Source organism: Propithecus coquereli, unplaced genomic scaffold (genome assembly GCF_000956105.1).
Source record: "Propithecus coquereli isolate 6110/MARCELLA unplaced genomic scaffold, Pcoq_1.0 Scaffold281, whole genome shotgun sequence".
Taxonomy (NCBI): Eukaryota; Metazoa; Chordata; class Mammalia; order Primates; family Indriidae; genus Propithecus; species Propithecus coquereli.
In genome coordinates this window covers 590966-611727 of record NW_012148408.1, presented here as the reverse complement: position 1 = coordinate 611727, position 20762 = coordinate 590966, and the positions used below count along the sequence as shown (strand labels likewise).

General features: G+C 52.6%; 4 protein-coding genes across 9 annotated transcripts in view; 2 read left to right on the top strand and 2 right to left on the bottom strand.

Annotated features, from left to right (window-relative positions):
* Positions 1 to 2184: 2184 nt before the first annotated feature.
* RAB34 (RAB34, member RAS oncogene family) lies at positions 2185 to 6231 on the bottom strand. 4 transcript variants are annotated; one of them, XM_012648253.1, is made up of 11 exons: positions 6087 to 6231; positions 5226 to 5429; positions 4918 to 5009; positions 3903 to 3968; positions 3709 to 3810; positions 3544 to 3608; positions 3358 to 3409; positions 3096 to 3177; positions 2934 to 3024; positions 2695 to 2802; positions 2185 to 2612 (listed from the first exon to the last, which is right to left on the bottom strand). In XM_012648253.1, the coding sequence occupies exons 2-11, from the start codon at positions 5277 to 5279 to the stop codon at positions 2545 to 2547; spliced, it is 780 nt and encodes a 259-aa protein (XP_012503707.1). In that variant the 5' UTR covers positions 5280 to 5429; positions 6087 to 6231; the 3' UTR covers positions 2185 to 2544. The 4 variants fall into 4 exon arrangements, with proteins under 4 accessions (XP_012503707.1, XP_012503705.1, XP_012503706.1 ...); XM_012648251.1 differs by having other exon boundaries at positions 5226 to 5304; positions 6087 to 6225; XM_012648252.1 differs by having other exon boundaries at positions 3120 to 3177; positions 5226 to 5304; positions 6087 to 6225.
* A 1579-nt stretch (positions 6232 to 7810) lies between these two features.
* Positions 7811 to 11316, top strand: RPL23A (ribosomal protein L23a). Its single transcript, XM_012648250.1, has 5 exons — positions 7811 to 7882; positions 8548 to 8731; positions 10314 to 10490; positions 10963 to 11032; positions 11257 to 11316. The coding sequence occupies exons 1-5, from the start codon at positions 7858 to 7860 to the stop codon at positions 11269 to 11271; spliced, it is 471 nt and encodes a 156-aa protein (XP_012503704.1). The 5' UTR covers positions 7811 to 7857; the 3' UTR covers positions 11272 to 11316.
* A 486-nt stretch (positions 11317 to 11802) lies between these two features.
* Positions 11803 to 15706, bottom strand: TLCD1 (TLC domain containing 1). Of its 3 annotated transcripts, XM_012648246.1 has the most exons (5): positions 15500 to 15599; positions 13370 to 13615; positions 12952 to 13222; positions 12777 to 12859; positions 11815 to 12361 (listed from the first exon to the last, which is right to left on the bottom strand). In XM_012648246.1, the coding sequence occupies exons 1-5, from the start codon at positions 15521 to 15523 to the stop codon at positions 11978 to 11980; spliced, it is 1008 nt and encodes a 335-aa protein (XP_012503700.1). In that variant the 5' UTR covers positions 15524 to 15599; the 3' UTR covers positions 11815 to 11977. The 3 variants fall into 3 exon arrangements, with proteins under 3 accessions (XP_012503702.1, XP_012503700.1, XP_012503703.1); XM_012648248.1 differs by lacking the exon at positions 15500 to 15599 and having other exon boundaries at positions 11803 to 12361; positions 12952 to 13034; positions 13370 to 13739; XM_012648249.1 differs by lacking the exons at positions 13370 to 13615; positions 15500 to 15599 and adding an exon at positions 15622 to 15706 and having other exon boundaries at positions 12952 to 13034.
* Positions 15707 to 16219: 513 nt separating this feature from the next.
* The window catches only part of NEK8 (NIMA-related kinase 8), an 11218-nt gene continuing 6675 nt past the window's right edge, over positions 16220 to 20762 (top strand). The window contains exon 1 of the mRNA XM_012648244.1: positions 16220 to 16282. Coding sequence (XP_012503698.1) covers positions 16236 to 16282 — 47 coding nt within the window. The 5' untranslated portion in view covers positions 16220 to 16235. The remainder of the gene's footprint in view (positions 16283 to 20762) is intronic.

The following is a 20762-nucleotide window of genomic DNA, read 5'->3' as shown; positions in this document are numbered from 1 at the left end:
CCCCCATGGGGCACTCTGTCCTAGAGACAATATTGCCCAATCAAGAGTCTGTATCTCCATAGGTCTGTCCCATCCGGTGTGCAGGGCAGGCTGCATTCAGGGCAATCTCATGCCAAGTAACACAACACACCCCTCACACCCGTAATTAAGTACAGCATACACACTCTGCACATGCATGTATCACACACAGCACACACAGGAAATCTACTCACCACGCATAGACTAATACAACATGCACACGCCCCTCACACCACACAGAACACAGAACTCCCCACACCTCCCCCAGCACAAACATTCCACCCCAGGACTGTGGTAAAGGCTTCATTCACACACTCACACACACACACACAGACACACACACACATTGTGTTAACAGGCTCCGTGCAAGGCAAGGGTGAGGGGTGCAGTGTTGTGAGGGAACAGAGATGGAAAAATCAATGACAGGAGAGTGTGAAAAAGAAAGGCGCACCACTGACATTCCACCGACATTCCACACACCACACCCCTCAATTTCTCTTGCCACTAGCTTCCAAAGCCAGGATGAAGAGGAGGGGAAAGGATGGTGTTTAAACCTTGTTTTTTCCAGGGCCATCAAGGGTCCCTCCTGCTGCTGCTGCTACTGTTCTGCCTAATCTCAACCCTCGCTTTCTTCCAGACCCAAGTCCTGAGTGGGTAGGGCCACTGCCCAGGTCCTCCTACCCACAGTAGCTCCAGAGGGTTTAAGAACAGCAGGCGTGGGGCAGCCAGGAGAAGGGAGGCATGCAGAGACGCCAGGCATGGAATGGACTGAAGCCAGAATCTGTGTTCTTTCTTGGGGGGTATGGGGTTGCCTTTCCTAAAGGATCTGTGTTCTAATCTTGGCCCTCCATGGCCTCTAAGGATGACAGGGGGCCCATGTGTTGTTCTCCTTTGTTGGCTCAGATGTCTGAGGCACTTTCAGCCAATCTAGAATTCTGGATCAGATGTCAACAGGAAGCCAGCCAGAGGCTGGGTCACTCTTCCCCATATAAAAGTTAATATGCCAGCCTGAGCAAGAGCGAGACCCCGTCTCTACTAAAAATATAAAGAAATTATCTGGACAACTAAAAATATATATACAGAAAAAATTATCTGGGCATAGTGGTGCATGCCTGTAGTCCCAGCTACTCGGGAGGCTGAGGCAGGAGGATCGCTTGAGCCCAGGAGTTTGAGGTTGCTGTGAGCTAGGCTGAAGCCACGGCACTCTAGCCCAGGCAAGAGAGTGAGACACTGTCTCAAAAAAAAAAAAAAAAAAGTTAATATGGCCGGGTCGGTGGCTCAGCCTGTAATCCTAGCACTCTGGGAGGCCGAGGTGGGCGGATCGTTTGAGCTCAGGAGTTGGAGACCAGCCTGAGCAAGAGCAAGACCCCCATCTCTACTAAAAATAGAAAGAAATTGGCCACGTGCCTGTAGTCCCAGCTACCTGGAGGCTGAGGCAGGAGGATCCCTTGAGCCCAGGAGTTTGAGTTTGCTGTGAGCTAGGCTGACGCCACGGGACTCTAGCCCGGGCAAAAGAGTGAAATTCTGTCTCAAAAAAAAAAAAAAAAGGAGACATAAGGCCAGGCACAGTGGCTCATGCCTATAGTTCTAGAATTCTGGGAGGCCGAGGCGGAAGGATCCCTTGAGGCCAGGAGTTTGAGACAGCCTGAGCAAGAGCAAGACCCCATCTCTACAAAAAGGAGAAAAATTAGCTGGACGTGGCAGGCGGCATGCACCTGCAGTACCAGCTACTTGGGAGGCTGAGGCAAGAGAATCGCTTGAGTCCAGGAGTTTGAGGTTGCAGTGAGCTATGATGACACCACTGCACTCTAGTCTGGGAGACAGAGCAAGACCTTGTCTCAAAAAAAAAAAAAAAGGAAAGGCAGGAAAAGGGTGAAAAAGGAAAAAAATTATGCAATGGTGGAAATTTGGGTGTAAGCACCAAGTAGGAGGGCACATTTGGGGGTGATGGACAAGAGGAAAAGGGCCCTCAAAGCCAGCCATTCAGATCTCACCCATGAGGGCCCAGTGCAGCCCCCAAACCTGATCTCTGAGCTCCCAGCCTGACTGAACCTGCCCAGTGGCCAGGGATGGCCAGAATCCCTGTAGGCAGCTTCAGTCCCACGATGGCCATACAGCCCTGACCATTCCACATCCCTCTTCCCCAACAAAGGACTCCAGCCCCCAAAGTGCTAACAACAAAGAGATTTTAATGCATAAGGCACAGTGAGGCTGGAATCATTAAGCATCCTCCTATCCAAAGGGCCCAGTAGGCTGAGCAAAAGCAGCAGAGACACTCCCCTCAGCACCTGCTGGGCAGCCTGGAGAGCCCCCAGAGGACTAGGGGGACATCCAGTATTTGGCATTGCCTTGGGGCAGGAAGTGACTAGCATGGTCCCAGCTACTCCTCTGGGGACACTGCCACAAAGAGGCAGCTCTTTGGTCTGGAAAAACAGTCAGTGCAAATGTCTAGGGGTCATGCTCTGGGGAAGTCAGGGTGGCACAGTGCCCCAGGGTTGGGCAGTCTCTGGACAGTCTCCTCCCCCTTCATGGGCAACATGTGGGCTTCTTCTTGCTAGTAGTTAAGTAGAGGTTGCTGTCATCACTGTTGATGCCTGAAGAAGGGTGGAAAATACGTGAAGCAGGGACTGGAGGGTCCCCTTGCTTTCCGCCACCCTCAGCCAGGCGGGCACTCACGGACAACATCCCCAATGCGCCGGGCCCCTGATTTCTCCAGCTCAGCCAGCACATTGGCCTCAAAGGTCAGTGCCGCCACACGGAAGAAGAATTCCCGCACGTTCTCACCTGGCACAGGGGACAGAGAGGTGCTCAGGGGCAGTGCCAGGTCTAGGAGCATTGGGCTCAGCTAGAGGTGTGAGAGTGAGAGGATAGTAGGCAGGAATGGCACAGCAGAAGGCCCAAAGCCTCTGACTCACCAGTGAGAGATGAGACTGCCCAGTACTCAGCCTTAATCTCCTGGGCCACCTTGAGGGCATCTTTCTCCATTAGCACATACTGAGCAGGAGTCTGAGGGAAGGCCAGAGTCAGATGAGAGGTTCCCTCAGCAAGTTGGGAAGTCCCCCCACTGGCACACTCACACTCAGGTCCTTCTTGGAACCCACAAGGAAGAGAAGCACGCTGGAAGGGTCATTCTCCTTGAGCGCATCAGCTAGCCACTGCCTGCCACAGATGGTGGAAATCAAGGGACAAGTGAGCCTGATGGGCCCCTCCTGCTGCCATCCATATGACCAATTGGCTCCTCTCTGGTCTTAGATGCAGGCCTCTTCTTCCCTGACCACCCCTCTGTTCTGAACCCTCTCTTCCCAGAGTGCCCCATTATACTGCAGCATCCTCACATACTTGGTATGTTCCAGGGAGGCCACATCATTCAGGTTGAAGACAATGATGATGGCTGGAAGAGTGGCAGAAACAGCCCCAGGTTGATGGGGAAGACATTACTGGCTCATTTCCCCAATCCCCCCAGCTCTACATTAGAGGCCAGGTGCAGTCTCAGACCCACCTACCCCACTTCACCCAGCCGCTTACCTTGAGCTCCTCGGTAGTAGGTGGATGCAATGCATTTGAACCTCTCCTGTCCAGCGGTATCCCAACTGGGAGGAAGGAGGAGTGATCACAGGTATGTGGGGACTGGGTGGTAGGGTGTAGGTGCTGGGGGAAGGGATAGCTGGAAGGGGTTGAGGAAGCACTCACAGCTGCAAACTGAAGGGGACGCCCAGCACCTCAAATCGTTCCATCTCAAAGTCCACTCCGATGGTGGCCTTATAATTCTTATCAAAGGTGTCTTTGCAGAACCTGAGGTGGCACCAAATGCTCTGATCTGGAACCCAGCCCACCAGGCTAGGCTCAGCCCCACCCTGCCTAGCCCAGCTCCAGCACCCCCTTACCTATTAATGAGGCAAGTCTTCCCCACAGACAGGTCCCCGACCACAATGACCTTGGAGATCTTAAATCTGCTGGACATAAGAGTGAGCAAGGGGAGTGGGCACCAGCTCTTTCACCCTAGGGAGTTCCAATGCTCCCTACTAGGTCCAGAAAGGTAGCTGCACCCAAGCTGAGGTTACCATAGACACCAGGCCTCCCAGGGAGCTGCCTGGACAGATGTGCTGGGAAGAAGGAGAGTTTTGTCTGTTTTTTTAGAGATGGGGCTCACTCTTTTTGCCCAAGCTGGGATGCAGTGGCACCATCACAGCTCAATACAGCCTCGAACTCTTGTACTCCAGCGATGCTCCCACCTCAGCCTCCTGAGTAGCTGGGACTATAGATAACCAGCTCAGAATGCCTCTTAAGTGATAGTGTTTTCTATTCAATAAAAGACAGTAGCAGAGCCAGGTGTGGTGGCTCACGCCTATAATCCCAGCTACTCAGGAGGCTGAGGCAGGAGGATCCCTGGTGCCCAGGAGTTCAAGGGTATAGTGACCTATAATGGTGGCACTGCACTTTAGCCTGGGTGACAGAGCAAGACCCTGTCTCAAAAAGAAAAAAAAAGGACCCAATACACTGCCTGGCACACAGTAAATGTGTACTAATAAATGTTCGATCAGTGTGTTATTAGTATTACCTCTATTAACTCATGATGAGATTCCTCCCTGTAGACACGGCCAGCCCCTTCCCCGAGGCTCAATGGATGGTATGTGGGGAGCTGAGCAGGTGACCACCTCCCCATGTTGGACGCCTTCTCTATGTCAGGAATCCAGCTGCCACCCTTCTACCCCACCCCATCTCATAGGACGAACAACCACCTTATTGGGAGGAAAGGAGAACACAGTGGCTTCTAAAGAGGAATGACCATATAGCCCACAAGGGCTGAAATGGGGCCCCATGGAAGTGGTTGTGTACCCTTGCTATGATTACAGGGTGTCTGGGAATCTCCTTTCTTTGTTATGGGTGTCCCTAACTCACCCCACGGTGCCTGTCCGGTGCTCCTGGCAGGCGCAGGTGACCCGGGGGTGGAAGTCTTTGCGCACGTGCAAAGCGGCCTCCTTCCTCAGGCACTGAGTGAGAGGGAAGGAAAAGAATGGGGCTCACACGCTCTTGGCGCTAGTCCCGCAGCCAAGAGGCCTGGGTGGGGGTGGGGTGCGGGGACCACCCAGAAGCAGGAGGCCTAGCTGGGCTGCAGGGCTGGGCCCAATGCTCTAACTGGTATGGTGCCGCCTCCTCCCCGCCCACACTCGCTGCAGCCACAAGCCCGACGTGGCCCTGGCGCCTACCTGGGGCAGCTCTGCCAGGACGCGGTCCCTCCGCACCGGCGCCAGAATGTTCATCTTGCCTGCGGCCTTGGGGGGCGCCCTGAGAGGCCTGATCCGCCCCAGCGACCTGGGCCCGTGGAGACCCGACAATCACTCGCGGTCGGGGTGTCCCGACTATAACTCGGGGCCACGGGGAGCCTACGGGAGCCCGTGGTCTCGGAGACTCTACGACCACCGCAGGCCACGGGGAAGAGACGATCACCCGGGGCCGGGGCGATCCCACAATCACCCTGGCCCGGGGTGTCCCGAAAACGACTCGGGGACGAGGAGACCCCTCGGCCACCAGTTGGGGACGGGGAGTCCCGTCGCGGGGGGCCCGGGCACGCGTAGACCCTACAATAACGCGGGGCCGGATAGTTCCTACAATAACCCGGGGCCGCGGAGACCCGACGTCAACTCGGGGCTGAGACGGCCCTACCATAACAGAGCGGCCGTGGGGCACGGAGCGGCCCCGCCACACGGGGTCAGTGTGGGCAGGGGTGGCGCAGCCACGGCCCGCGGGCCGCTAGAGGAGGGGGCGAGGGGCCCAGTCCAGCTGCAGATCTCGCGCCTCACTCCGCTCTGGCTCCGCCAGCGCTGTAACTCGATCCCCGGAAATTCCTGGAGAAGGGCCGCCCCCGTCCCCTCTCCGGGCAGCGCCGGTCCTCACAGCCCGCCCTCACCTCCCCCTCCTCTCCTCCCCACGACGCTGCCCCGGCTCTGGCTACCCCGCCAGACGCCTCACCGGGCACCAGGACCGCCCCCAGCGAGGCTGGAGCCTGTCCCCCAGGCTGCTCTCCCCTGCATCTCTGTGCCGGGCTGCGCCTTCGTAGGGATCCTTACCCGGCCGAATTGGTGATGGGGAATCGGTGATGGCTGCGCAGCATCTGGCGAGGGCAGGAACCCGCGGGGAAGGGAAAGGGGGAGAGAAGGGGCCCAAGGAGAGGCGGCGCTTCGCTCCTCGACTCCAGGCCTGGGACGTGACTCACAGTCTTCCCCCGTTCGCCCTTCTGCCCTGGGGGTTTCGGGAGGCGGGAGGATCGCATAAAATTGGTACCAGAGTCGGAACGAGGTACCCACCGAGGAGAGAGACGTCCGAAGTCTGGTGTCTTTTCCTCTAAGGCTGCTGTGTAGTTAGGAGGATGGGAAAGCTGAAGACCAAGCTACCTCTCTCGATGGAGGATAAAGACAGGCTAAGTGGACGGGAAACACAGCTCTTTGGGGTGGTTACCGCTCTAGAACACGAGGACTCCCCTCTGGTATGGGCGTTCATTGCTTTAGCCCCATTGGAATCTTCTCCCCCAAGAACAATTTTTCCTTTTTACAAAGTCTTTCAGGATAAAAGGGGCACAACCAATTTCGCTGTCTAAGGGGACATCTCTGGTTCCATTAGGTTGGAAAGGGAACACAGAAAGGACGGAGTGTGGGTGGGTGAGGCACAGCCCCTTCAGAGAAGCAAACCTGAGCATCATGGAACCTTGCTCTGGGCCAGGTTCCGTGGTTCACGCGTGTAATCCTAGCACTCCGGGAGACCGAGGCGAGAGGATCCCTTAAGGCCAGGAGTTCAAGACCAACCTGAGCAAGAGTAAGACCCCGTCTCTACTAAAAATAGAAAAAATTAGCCGAGCATGGTGGTGCGTGCCTGTCTGTAGTCTCAGCTGCTCCGGAGGCTGAGGCAGGAGGATTGCTTGAGCCCAGCTAGGCTGATGCCATGGCACTCTAGCCCAGGCGACAGAGTCAGCCTCTGTCTCAAAAAATAAAAAAAAAGAAAAGAAAAGAAACTTTGTGTCAGAACTGAATTTGATGACTGGGACAGGAAAGAGATGACTAGTTTAGGGCAGGGGACTGTGAGTGAAATTTTTCAGAGGAAGAACTAGAGAATACTGGAGAAATCTGTATACTGGAGAAATCTGTGCGCTGGGTATTTGGCATATGTTTTTTTCTTTTTGGGGGGGAGTATTTGGAATATTGATAGAACTTCTTCAAGAGTATTATCAGAAAAACGCAGGAAAATTAACAGTGTCACGGATAAAGAGGGGGCAGATGTGGCAGCTTTGTATCTCTTCTGATACTTCTCCCCCTCCTGACTCGATTTTCTCTGCCACCAAATCACTGTGTTGTTGATAATCCACATCCCTCTCTGGACCTCAATTTCTACAGATGTTGTTTAAGAAGTTAGACCGGGAAAATCCTGCTCTAACGCTCTAGAACTTAACTGCATCCAACTTCCCGAGTCATTCTAATGGCATTCTTTCTGGCTGGCAGTGTTCCCGTCTCCTGACAGTGCAATCCTGTCTTCTCTGAGACTGGAAATTGTTGAAGATGGGAAGCGCCCTGGACCAAACCTGAACTGCAGCCTGCTGTCCCACAGGCGTGAGCAAATAAACACGTGTCTTTAAAAAACTACAACCCCCAAGAAGCTTTACGGCTTTCGGAGGGGCGGGATAGCGCATGCATAATCCCTCTCGCGGAGCAATTTAATCAAACTACCGTTCCCGGCGTGCGCCACTCTACAGATTATGCAATCAGCTCTAAGTAAAAAGCATCGCGAGTCTTTGGTGAGATTTGGCGCTATAAGCCCGTGGAAACGGGCCCCAGAGACCCTTTTCACAAGATGGCGCCGAAGGTGAAGAAGGAAGGTGTGTGTGAGTTGGGGATGGGGACTACAGCTGGTTTGCCTGGGATCCTTGCAGAGCGAACGAATTAAGAGTACGGCGGCTGGGCTAGGTCTAGAGCGCCCTGCTACGGAGCTGTCTCCCGCGTTTGGGCCATGCTGCGGCGTCCGTGGGCCGCGTGGGCCCAGCCGCATGGGCTGGGTCCCGGTGAAGGGGACTGGTGAGGGAACTCGGCCGGCATCGCCTTCCCGAGAGAGTCGGATAGTCGGCGTTGGGAAGCTGCACAGGCTGGCGCTCCATGTTTTCAGGCATGTGAGGAATTGGTGTCCTCTGCTTTTCTCATTTTTCTTCCGTTTCATTTTAAACGGGACTATATGCCCACCACTCCCCGTTGTTTTGCTATGGTATGTATAAAAGTCCTAGCACACATCTTGACAAGTATCGAGTGTTCGTTCAGTGCTGGTTACTTTTTTTTGTTTCGTCGTATCCCTGGAGTTACTCCAAGTTGGTCACCTTCGCCCTAAGTATCGTGCATATGATGGAAAAATCTTAATCTCCTGAGACTTGTGATGTCTTCAAAGGAACCACTGATGCACGTGTGACCATGGGCGCCCCAAGACAGATCTTGAGACCGTTAAGTGAGCGATTTTCTGAATCCAGCACTCTAATTTTCTTTCCTTCTCTACCAGCTCCTGCTCCTCCGAAAGCCGAAGCCAAAGCAAAGGCTTTGAAGGCCAAGAAGGCAGTGCTAAAAGGCGTCCACAGCCACAAAAAAAAGAAGATCCGTACATCACCCACCTTCCGGCGGCCAAAGACGTTGCGGCTCCGGAGGCAGCCCAAATATCCTCGGAAGAGCGCTCCCAGGAGAAACAAGTCAGTACTCCCCCCTTACCCGTGAAAAGATGTTTGGGTGTATCTTCCGTTGGTAATTTGGAAATTTACCGCCCCTAGAGCATGGCTTCTCAAACATACCTTGGCACCTAATGTGCTTCTGTAACGGGAATATGAGATTATTCCTGTCTTATTTAAGAACAAGAGAATTTTTTTTACAATACTGGCAGGAATTCTGTTTAAATCGACCCAGAGTTTTCTGTTAGGTTAATGATTACTTCACATGTGGTCAGGGTTTGAAAATCCTTTCCTTTTTTTTTTTTTTCTGAGAGTATAAAGTAGAATTAAAGAGATCCTCCTTCAAGTTCCAGCTTTAGTTCCTTGCTTGTGGCATCTACTGCTGTAGGGAACAGTCTCTTAAGAGTAAGGATATGGGTTGATTCTTGATTGATAATGGGGGTTCGGTTATCTGTATTGGGCAGTGATGTACAGAAGTTTCTTTTTGTTCTCCCAAATTTTCACACTGTGCTCAAGGAATGGGGGTGGAATGGGCAAAAAGTTTGGGCACTTGATTTTTTTGGTATCAAACTACTGGTAATAACTGACTCTTCAGGGACCACAGATTAGAGTAGAGCCATGCTAGTAGTTGCTACCAATGAGTTTTTGCTGCTTCCAGTGTTTCCAAAGAGAATGGAGTGGGTTGTGTCCATGTAGGAAAGCAGTTAATAGACTCTCCTCCGATTTGGGCCTAGAATTTAATGTGGTAAGAGATTGAGTCCTGATCTAGCTTCAAAACAGGAAAGTAGTGTCTGGATAAACAGAGCATGGTTTCTCTGAATTTCAGGTGGAAAGCTATGTTCTAGCTGTGTGTGCTCAAGCTACTGCAAGTTTAACCTGAGCTTGTAATCAGTTGCTCTCAAGAAGATTTGGTGGCCCTCGAGCATAGAACCCACTACCAGCAACTAAAGGAGGCAAAAATGTATGATCCAGTGTCATAGTGAAGCACCAACACAGAACTCTAGCAAATGAAAGAATTTAAATAAAAGATGATTCTTGGCCGGGCGTGGTGGCTCACGCCTGTAATCCTAGCACTCTGGGAGGCCGAGGTGGGTGGATCGCTCAGAAGTTCGAGACCAGCCTGAGCAAGAGCGAGACCCAGTCTCTACTAAAAATAGAAAGAAATTAATCGGACAACTACACATATATACGAGACGCCGTTGCTGCCTGGTGGCGCATGCCTGTAGTCCCAGCTACTCGGGAGGCTGAGGCAGAGTGATCCCAGGCTCGCGAGGTTGCTTTGAGCTAGGATGATGCCATGGTACTCTAGCCCGGGCAACACAGTGAGACTCTGTCTCAAAAAAAAAAAAAAAAGATGATTCTTTAATAATTTAAAGAATGAGAGCCTTTCAAGTGAAAGAAAATGCACGGGGTTCTATCCCCCTGCTGGGCTGTCAGGCCCTTAGATTTTTGGGTGCAGATGATGACATTATAAAGCGACCAAAGTCTGACCAAAGTGATTCTACCTCATTGTCTGATGCACCTAGGCTTTCCTGGGCTTGAGCTCCCCAAGACAACCCATCCTGCTAGGCCCAGGCCAGATGACCCCATTTTGCCTTTTCCCCAGGCTTGATCACTATGCCATCATCAAGTTCCCCTTGACCACTGAGTCTGCCATGAAGAAGATAGAAGACAACAACACACTTGTGTTCATTGTGGATGTCAAAGCCAATAAGCACCAGATCAAACAGGCTGTGAAGAAGCTCTATGACATTGATGTGGCCAAGGTCAACACCCTGATCAGGTAAGTGGAGCCCTAAGGGATGGGGAGGCCAGGCCACAGTCAGAAGCCAGAAAACCTGTATGCTGTAAAGTTCCTTGCAAAACACAGGGTGCCATCCTTGAGACACAAGCACTCCTGCTGTAATTATAGTCCTTTGTGTGGAGTATAGACCAGAGGAAAATGTCCTTCTAGGACTTGATTTATAGGGTTGGTACTCATTTTTTTGGTCCCTACCTCTGTTGGCAGAGGCCACTAGAGTTAGACAGTTCATATTAGATATTCTTGGTTTAAGTCTTAAAATGACCTGTGATGATTCCCATAAAAGGGAATTGGCTTTGTGGCTTCTCTAGCCCCCACAGGGCAAATGAGGGAAAGATAATTATCTGGAAAAGAATGACAGGAACAAAGGAACCACTTAAATGCCAGAAGACAAGGGGGGAGGGTATGGGGGCAGTGAGGGCAGCAGGGACTGAGGATTCCCTCTCCACCCTAGGCCTGATGGAGAGAAGAAGGCATATGTTCGACTGGCTCCCGATTATGATGCTTTGGATGTTGCCAACAAAGTAAGCTTCCTTTCCTATAGACTCCTTAATACCCGCCCCCCTGGGTGTGAGTGATGTGTCTATTAGTGACCAAAGTCTGAGTTTTGCTGATGAGTCATAATTGACTGCACCCCATCTTTAATAAGCCTTACCCTTATGTTCCCTCATTTTCCTTTTTAACCATGACATTCCAGCTTAATTTTAACATTTCAGCTCCAATAACAAAGCTCCCTTTTGTTTTTCAGATTGGGATCATCTAAACCAAGTCCAACTGGCTAATTCTAAATATATATGTTTTCACCTTATCTGTGCTTCTTGTCTTTATGTCAGATTGTGGTTGGATTTGTGGGGGTGGGCATTCTGTGGTTTACACAGGTACTGAGGTGGTCAAAGGGTCAGTTGTGGACAAGACTCTTGTACTTAACCTCTTGTGACACCTTATCACTCCACCATACTTGTTATAATTCCTGGTGGTAGGAGCTCAGGTATGAGAGACTTTTGTGAATCTGACTAGGGTTAGTTGTCTAGGAAAACTACAGCTTGCCTCCAGCATGGGAGGAAAAGAACAAGCAGCTTTACAAGAACCACTTTATCCCTGGAAGGGGCTGTGTGCGACACCAATGCCTAGAGTTTGCAGGAGAGGAGGGATAAACTCAGTTTTCATTAGCATCAATTTCAGGGCAGTGTGGGTTGGCTGGCTTTCTGGTAGCACCTAGTTCTCATACACCCATCTACTATGTCCAACCGGTCTGTCTGCTTCCCTCACCCCTTGCCCAAGAAAGGACAAGGACTTCAGAGGAGTGCTTTCATTAGTATTTTCAATAGTGTGGGTGCAGGCTTTGAAGGTGGAGAGGCTGGCCCCAGAGGACGCCCAGGCTTGGGGTTAAGTCCCAGCTTATATGTGAGGCTGTTTCTGTTCTTGGCTGTGTTTGCTGTCCTTGCCACGAGTCCCAGGCTCTGTGTCTTTCACTCAGTCAAGAATTTGTCTTTGTGTTGTTGGCTGGGGACACGCTCAGGGCAGAAGTCAGAACGGAGGAGTCGGGAAAAGTAGATGAGGATCATCACATCCAGCAGGAGGAGGATACCCAGCAGAAAAGTGCCCAGGGTCCTCTGGCCCACAAAACGCAAGAAGTAACGGGTGAGGTAGGCCTGAGGGGCCAGGCGGAAGAGAAAGTACATGACCAGGTTGACATACTTGTTGACCTGGTAGAGGAGGAGATCCTGGGCATTGTTGATTTTCATCATCATGCGGATGGTGAGGAAGATGTTGCTGACCTCCACCAGTAGTGTTAGGACTCCCCCACCAACAAAGCTGCTCCAAAAGATGCCTGAGAAGAAGGCGCCCATGGCCTAGAGGGTGAGGGAGAGAGAACAGAGATTAGGGAACCCAGATGCCAAGGCTTTCCTGGGAGCTGGTGCGAGAAGCTGACCACCAGAATTATGGCTGGAAAATCCCTAATTTCTTCCTTCTGGAATTTTTTCTTTTTTCCAACATGATTAGACTTTGATCCCTGCTCACAGGTTCTGGCTCTGGGTGATGTTTCCAGTCTGTTTAAGGAGGTAGTAGGTGAGATCATGGATTGCTGGCCTCAGACCTGTGAACAAGAGTACAAAGACTACCACCCCCCAGCACCCTAGCATGGGAAGTAATACACAGGTGGGAGGGAGTTACGAAAAGATGGCCTTCTCCCAGGTTCAGAAAGACGAGCCTGAGACCACTAGCACCAGCACTAGGCCTATAGCACACTGCCTGCTTCTCTCTTACCATGACATGATGGACAAGGTATTCCCAAGAAGCTCGAGACTGACGACTAACCACGATGTCCACCGTGTCGTGGATGAAATACCCTAGGGAATGGATGGGGGAGGAGGTCATAAAGGGAACTGAACAAGCAGCTTTCTTCTTGTCCCCAAACTCCCACTTTCTGGGCAAGACCTACCTGCGGAGAAGCAAACAAGCAAATAGCCAGAAAGCGACCATGCCGTCTCAATCTCCACCAGCATCTCGGGGGTCTGCCATACACTGCAAGGGCGGAAAGAGGGGAGGCTCTCTTCATTTCCGCACCCCCAGGGACCTTCACTTTCCCCATTACCCCTGGTCCCAGGAGACCCTGGGCTTGCGATATTGCCTGGAGCGAGGAGGGGCTTGGCCAAAACCCGGGTGCCTCGTTTCCCAGGTGAGCTCCTCCTCGCCTGAGGCCGCTGCGGCTCCTGGTTGGATAAGAGTCCAAACAGGGAATCAGGTGAGACAACATGGCCTTCAGCCCGCCGGTGAGTGAGGGGGTAGTAGCACGGGAGCCACCCCAGCGCCCCGTGCAGGATCCCCTCGCCACTTCATTTCCCCAGCCACTCACTCACCACAGCAGCGCCCAGGTCCCTGATACAATGGAGTGGGCGAAGGAGACTAGCAGATTGTGCCAGCGCCAGGTGCGTAGGGGGTTGGCGCGCACGTGTGCCGGTAGGGGCAGGCGACAGAGCGCGTGCCGGAGTGCCCGGAAGATCAGCGTGGCGCCCAGGAGCAGCGGCAGGGCGGGGTGCAGCAGTGGGGCCATGCTGGCCCTCCCTGCTGTCTGTCCGCCCTCTAGGCCACCTCTCCGGGCTGTTCTGGAAACGGGGATCTGTCTCGGGCTAGTCCACCACGGCCGCCTCTCGAGCCGGCCGCCAGCCCGACACAGCACTCGCGAAGCCCTCTAGGCCCCTTCGCTCCTCCCTGCGCTCCCCGTCGGGCCACCGCCCCCGCCCCGCCCCGCCCCGCCCGCTTGCCCCCGCCCCTCAGGCGCCTCTGCTGTGTGGAGGACGCGGGCCCCATTTCCCCCGGGCCCTGCCTGGCTCCCGCGGACTTCGGGCAATAAGGGGCAGTCCTGGGGGTGCCGCCGCCAAGGCACCCCTCGCTGGCGCCTCCCGACTGCCGACGGAATCCCCAGCAGCCCTCGCTCGCTTGGCCTCATTAACCCGCGTCCCCACTACCCCCGGGCCACCGGCTCCCCAGCCCCGGGCGGGTACCGCGAGAACTCTCTCTCCGCCTTCTACTCCTTTCTAGGCAGAGCTGGGCGGTACCCGTCCCTCACCTCGTCCCCTAAACCTGGGTACTGGGGAGGGGTCGGTTTGGGCTCCGCCCAGACGCTATTGCTCCACTGGATCCCTGTCTTCTTCTGTCCAGAGACGGCCGTATTTACCTGCCTGTCCGCGCCCCGCATGAGTGGGTGCTTAGGAACTGCTGAGTAACTCATCACCACCTCCCCTCACAGCCCGCTCCTGGGCTCCTGGGGCCGAGCGGCTGTCACAGTCCTCCCTCAGACAGTCCCAGCCCTCTTTGCCCGGATCCCTGGAGGCTGGGGCGGGGAAGACTGCCGATTTGCCCAGACTGCTGCGGCGACCCTCTCCAACCAGTGACGTGCAGCGGTTGCGATTTCTGGCCACTAGGTGTCAGGCTGTCCTCATTGTGGCACAGGGTCCCCCTCCTGCCTCCAAACCGGCAAAGCCATTGCTTTTGGGGGAGTTAGGGACATTGGCCGAATGGAGCAGCTGAGAACCCATGGGAGAAGTGAAGCGGTGTGGGGATTTGGGGGTAAGGGGAGGCGAGAATGGAAGTTGAGGGGAGGGGAGAAGTGGGAGCGAGGGGAAAGGTGCTGCGAGAGGGAGGAAGGTAGAAATCTTAGGCGTGAGGAACCAGGGACCAAGCAATCTGGGTGTTTGCTCTGCCTCCCCAATGGCTCCAAGGTTACACATTAACCCCTGTGGGGCTCCTGAGTCAAACAAGGCCCGTTGGTTTCTAGGCAAGAGCACGAATGCCCCGGGTGAGCTGCTTTCCACCTCTGTACTCCTCTTTGCTCACAGGACAGCTTTGTCCGCCAGCGGACACCGGTCTGAGCCAGCTACCGAGGGACCTTCGTGGAGCCCTCCCAGTGGTCATTCCACAGGGGCAGTTTTGGGCGCCCTTTCGAGGGATAGGGCCAGAAGATAAAACACCCCTTTCCTCACATTCCTTGACCACTCTGAAATAGGGATGCTAACTCTTTTTTTTTTTTTCTTTTTTGAGACAGAGTCTCACTCTCTTGCCTGGGGCGAGTGCTGTGGCGTCAGCCTGGCTCACAGCAACCTCAAACTCCTGGGCTCAAGCAATCCTACTGTCTCAGCCTCCCGAGTAGCTGGGACCACAGACACGCGCCACCATGCCCAGCTAATTTTTTCTACATATGTTTTTAGCTGTCCAATTAATTTCTTTCCATTTTTGGTAGAGACTGGGTCTCGCTCTTGCTCAGGCTAGTCTCGAACTCCTGAGCTCAGAACCATCCGCCTGCCTCGGCCTCCCAGAGTGCTAGGATTACAGGCGTGAGCCACCGCGCCCGGCCGAAGCTAACTCTTAATGAATGATCATCCCTCCTTACAGCGCTCCCGCAGAGCAGGAGGCGCCAGGGAGAACCTGGAATTAAACTCACTTCCAGTCAAGACCTGGCCAGAGTCTAGCCCATTCTAACCAGCCCCTACCTCTGGGCAGACACCTTGAACCATCTCGGCCAAACGGCGGTCTTTCCCTCTCTCCCAGCCTCTTTCAGATAGCGTTCCCCTTCCCTCCCATCTTCCCCCAAGTAGGTTCTCCCCTAGATTACCTTACTGTAGCGCTGTGTGCGCGGAGGGGGAGCTGAGAGTGCCCACAGCCTGGAGCCCGTGTCATTTCCTCCCCAGGTGAATCAATCTGCACAACCCGGGGTTTCCCCGGCCCCTCCCTAGGCAAACACGAAACTAACCCTGCTCTCGGTTCAGTTTTGGTTATCATCGTTTGAGTGCCAACGAGAATCTGCTTCTTTCTCCTGAAACAGCGTCACTCGTGGGAAAGGGGAGGTCTGATCCTCGCTTCCCAGCCTCACCCGACCTTTGGGGGCAACTCTCGGGAGCGGGCATCCCTCCCGTCTAACGAGTTTGGCGAGGGCCGGATCCGACTGTGGGAAGGAGCCGGTACTGTGCTGGCCACGTGGGGTGCGTCTTATTGTTTTGCCCTTTTCCTAGAGCCTGCGTGGGACGGCGTCCCGAGAGGAAAGTGATTGCGCGCCTGAGCGGTTGGCACGCCGTAAATCCACAAAGACAGACGCGAGGCGGAGCCCACGCCTAGCTCTGCTCGCCCCGCCCCGCAAACATCTCGCAGCGCAGGGGGCGAGGCCCTAGAGTGGGCGGGCCCGCGCACGCGCCGCGTGGGGGGATTCCGGAAGCGAAACCCAGAAAGGAGATGGAGAAGTACGAGCGGATCCGAGTGGTGGGGAGAGGTGCCTTCGGGTGAGCCAGGACTCGGGGGGGAGGAAAGTGCTGGGAGACAGGGAAAATGAGCCTCAACTTTGCCCGCGACACTGCTGCCCCGCTGGCCCCGCCCCTAGGCGTGAGCGCCACTCTGGGCAGCCCCGCCCTAGCTTCCGGTCCCAGTGGGGAGACTCCGCCTCTAAGGAGGCCACGCCCCCGGCAAGCCTCCGTGCGCCCGCTGAGCTGTTGGATTCCTCTCTTCTCTCGTTCTTTCCACGGGTACTGCGCGCCACCTCTGCGCGCTGGGTCCTAACCAAACAGGCGTGGGCTTTTCCCTCTTGAACCTCACAGACTATGGAAAAATTAGACAGTAAACAAGACATCGTTAAAACAGTTATGAGGTTATTAACAGGCTGCGAGTAAAGCGTACACCACCAGGCAGAATTCTGAGAGGTGAGATTTGAAGCCAAGACTCCAGGAATGAGCACCAGTAGTCTGCAGGTGAAGGAAGAGCTTTGCAGACAGAGGAAATTGCATATGTGACGTTTCTCACGTGGGAAAGCAGAGTATTCAAGGAACTAAGAAAAACACTAGTGTAGTTGGAATGTAGTGGGCAAGGTAACAAATGATATAAAATGTGACTCACGTAGGGCGGGAACCAGTTTATGGTTTCCTAAACTGAGGTAAAAGGGTTGAATTCATTTGCCATGTAAGGGGAAGACTTTTTTTTTTTTTTTTTGAGACAAAGTTTTGCTCTGTCACCCAGGCTAGAGTGCCAGGGCATCAGCTTAGCTCACAGCAACCTCGAACTCCTAGGTTCACGTGGCCCTCCTGCCTCAGCCTCCCAAGTAGCTGGGACTACAGGCGCACACCACCACACCCTGCTAAATTTTTCTATGTTAAATAGAGATGGGGTCTCGCTCTTGCTGAGGCTGGTCTCGAACTCCTGACCTCAAGCCATCCTCCCACCTCAGCCTCCCAGAGTGCAAGGATTACAGGTGTAAGTCACCACGCCTGGCCAAGGGGAAGAATTTTAAAGCAGAGAAATGGTCTGATGTGATTTGCGGGAGTTTTGGAGGGGGGTTTTGGGTTTTCAGTTTTTTGTTTTTCTTTTTTTTTTTTTTTGAGACAGAGTCTCATTCTGTCGCCCTGGGTAGAGCATAGTGATGTCATGTCTTCATAGCTCACAGCAACCTCAAACTCCTGGGCTCAAGGGATCCTCCTGCCTCAGCCTGCCAGAGGGCTAGGATTACAGGTGTAAGCCACTTCACTGGGCCTTGATTTGGGTTTTTAAAATGTCATTCCGGCTGCTGTGTGGAATTTAGTTAGATTTGAGGGTGACAGGAGTGAAAGGGACCACTTTGGAGACTAAGTGCAGTATTTTAGTCAACAAATGATGGGCCGGGTTCAGGCCTGTAATCCCAGCACTCTGGGAGGCTGAGGCGGGAGGATCGCTTGAGGTTAGGAGTTTGAGACCAGCCTGAGCAAGAGTGAGACCCCCATTTCAGTATACTAACAATAGAAAAATTAGCCAGGCGTGGTGACACGTGCCTGTAATCCCAGCGACTTGGGAGGCTGAGGCAAGAGAATCACTTGAGCCCAGGAGTCTGAAATTGCTATGAGCTAGGCTGACACCACAGCACTCTAGCCTGGGCAACAGAGCAAGACTCTGTTTCAAAAAAAAAAGAAAAATGATGATGACTTGGGCAAGAGTTATAGCAGAGAGCACAGAGAATTAGATGGATTTACAATACTTTGGCCAGGTGCGGTGGCTCACGCCTGTAATCCTAGCACTCTGGGAGGCCAAGGCGGGTGGATTGCTTGAGCTCAGGAGTTCAAGACCAGCCTCAGCAAGAGCGAGACTCCATCTCTACTATAAATAGAAATAAATTAGCCAAACAACTAAAATTAGAAAAAATTAGCCGGGCATGGTGGCGAGTGCCTGTAGTCCCAGCTACCCGGGAGGCTGAGGCAGGAGGATCGCTTGAGCCCAGGAGTTTGAGGTTGCTGTGAGCTAGGCTGACGCCATGGTACTCTAGCCTGGGCAACACAGTGAGACTCTGTCTCAAAAAAAATAAATGAATAAAAAATAAAAATAAAAAATACAATACTTTGGAGGTAGAAACAGGATTTGCTGATACGTTATTATGAAGTGGAGGAAAAAATCTGGGATGATTTTCAGGTGCCTGATTTTAGTAACTGGGTGATGGTGGTGTCATTTACTGAGATGGAAGAGACTGAGGAAGGAAAGGTCCAGGGGCAGGAATCAAGAGTTTTAATTTGAATTTGATAAAATTTAGGATGCCTGTGTGCCATTCAGGTAGGGATACAAAGCAGGTAGTTGGATATCTGAGTCTGGGGTTCAGAGGAGAAGTCTAAACTGAAGATAAAAAATTGAGACAGGCTGGGTACAGTGGCTCACGCCTGTAATCCTAGCACTTCAGGAGGCTGAGGTGGGAGATCACTTGAGGCCAGGAGTTCAAGACCAGCCTGGGCAATAGTGACCTTGTCTCTACAAAAAGAAAAAAAAAAAACTAAGCGGTACACACTTGTAGTCCCAGCTACTCGGGGAGGCTGAGGCAGGACGATCGCTTTCATCCAGGAATTTGAGGTTGCAGTGAGCTATTATGAAACCAGTGCACTCTACTAGCCTGGGCAACAGAGGGAGACCCTGTCTCAAGAAAAAAAAAGAAAAAAGGAGACTTGTATGATTAGCTTATAGTTCATTCCTTCAGCAAATACTTTTAACTCTTTGTGTGTGCTAAATACTGGGCTATGCACTGGGGATAGAGTGGTGAACAAGAAGGATGTAGTCACTGCTTTTATGGACACTGACCACAGAGCTCAAATAAAATAATAATATGGCTAGGGGTGGTGCATGCCTGTAGTCTCAGCTACTCAGGAAGCTGAGGCAGAAGAATCTACTCAGCAAGCTGAGGCTAGGAGTTCGAGAGCAGCCTAAGCAACATAGCAAGACCGTGTCCTTAAAAATATATATAAATAAATAAATATATATGAAGAAGAATGGCTTCTATTCATTGAGCGTTTTCTATTTGCTAGGCAGTATGCTAAGTGCCTTACATGCATTTTCTCATTTGATCCTCTCAGCAACCCTGTGAGGTTGATTTTATTTTCCAGATGATGATGTCACATAACCTATGCAAACCAGGTAACTAGTGAGAGGAGGAGCCTGGTTTTTTTTGTTTGTTTGTTTTGTTTTTTGAGACAGAGTCTCACTGTGTTGCTCGGGCTAGAGTTCCGTGGCGTCAGCCTAGCTCATAGCAACCTCAAACTCCTGGGCTCAAGCAATCCTTCTGCCTCAGCCTCCCGAGTAGCTGGGACTACAGGCGCACACCACCACACCCTGCTAAATTTTTCTATGTTAAATAGAGATGGGGTCTCGCTCTTGCTGAGGCTGGTCTCGAACTCCTGACCTCAAGCCATCCTCCCACCTCAGCCTCCCAGAGTGCAAGGATTACAGGTGTAAGTCACCACGCCTGGCCAAGGGGAAGAATTTTAAAGCAGAGAAATGGTCTGATGTGATTTGCGGGAGTTTTGGAGGGGGGTTTTGGGTTTTCAGTTTTTTGTTTTTCTTTTTTTTTTTTTTTGAGACAGAGTCTCATTCTGTCGCCCTGGGTAGAGCATAGTGATGTCATGTCTTCATAGCTCACAGCAACCTCAAACTCCTGGGCTCAAGGGATCCTCCTGCCTCAGCCTGCCAGAGGGCTAGGATTACAGGTGTAAGCCACTTCACTGGGCCTTGATTTGGGTTTTTAAAATGTCATTCCGGCTGCTGTGTGGAATTTAGTTAGATTTGAGGGTGACAGGAGTGAAAGGGACCACTTTGGAGACTAAGTGCAGTATTTTAGTCAACAAATGATGGGCCGGGTTCAGGCCTGTAATCCCAGCACTCTGGGAGGCTGAGGCGGGAGGATCGCTTGAGGTTAGGAGTTTGAGACCAGCCTGAGCAAGAGTGAGACCCCCATTTCAGTATACTAACAATAGAAAAATTAGCCAGGCGTGGTGACACGTGCCTGTAATCCCAGCTACTTGGGAGGCTGAGGCAAGAGAATCACTTGAGCCCAGGAGTCTGAAATTGCTATGAGCTAGGCTGACACCACAGCACTCTAGCCTGGGCAACAGAGCAAGACTCTGTTTCAAAAAAAAAAGAAAAATGATGATGACTTGGGCAAGAGTTATAGCAGAGAGCACAGAGAATTAGATGGATTTACAATACTTTGGCCAGGTGCGGTGGCTCACGCCTGTAATCCTAGCACTCTGGGAGGCCAAGGCGGGTGGATTGCTTGAGCTCAGGAGTTCAAGACCAGCCTCAGCAAGAGCGAGACTCCATCTCTACTATAAATAGAAATAAATTAGCCAAACAACTAAAATTAGAAAAAATTAGCCGGGCATGGTGGCGAGTGCCTGTAGTCCCAGCTACCCGGGAGGCTGAGGCAGGAGGATCGCTTGAGCCCAGGAGTTTGAGGTTGCTGTGAGCTAGGCTGACGCCATGGTACTC

Excerpts from the sequence above, each read along its gene's own strand:
- RPL23A (XM_012648250.1), top strand. The coding sequence starts at position 7,858 with ATGGCGCCGAAGGTGAAGAAGGAAG. Across the intron at positions 8,732-10,313 it reads AGCGCTCCCAGGAGAAACAA|GCTTGATCACTATGCCATCA; the intron begins GTCAGTACTCCC and ends CCTTTTCCCCAG. Across the intron at positions 10,491-10,962 it reads AAGGTCAACACCCTGATCAG|GCCTGATGGAGAGAAGAAGG; the intron begins GTAAGTGGAGCC and ends TCTCCACCCTAG.
- RAB34 (XM_012648251.1), bottom strand. The coding sequence starts at position 6,130 with ATGCTGCGCAGCCATCACCGATTCCCCATCACCAATTCGGCCGG. Across the intron at positions 3,811-3,902 it reads AAGACTTGCCTCATTAATAG|GTTCTGCAAAGACACCTTTG; the intron begins GTAAGGGGGTGC and ends GTGCCACCTCAG. Across the intron at positions 2,803-2,933 it reads GGCAGTCTCATCTCTCACTG|GTGAGAACGTGCGGGAATTC; the intron begins GTGAGTCAGAGG and ends CCCCTGTGCCAG.
- TLCD1 (XM_012648246.1), bottom strand. The coding sequence starts at position 15,523 with ATGGTTCAAGGTGTCTGCCCAGAG. Across the intron at positions 13,616-15,499 it reads TTCAAGGTGTCTGCCCAGAG|AACAGCCCGGAGAGGTGGCC; the intron begins GTAGGGGCTGGT and ends CCCCGTTTCCAG. Across the intron at positions 12,860-12,951 it reads GCTTGTTTGCTTCTCCGCAG|GGTATTTCATCCACGACACG; the intron begins GTAGGTCTTGCC and ends TCCATTCCCTAG.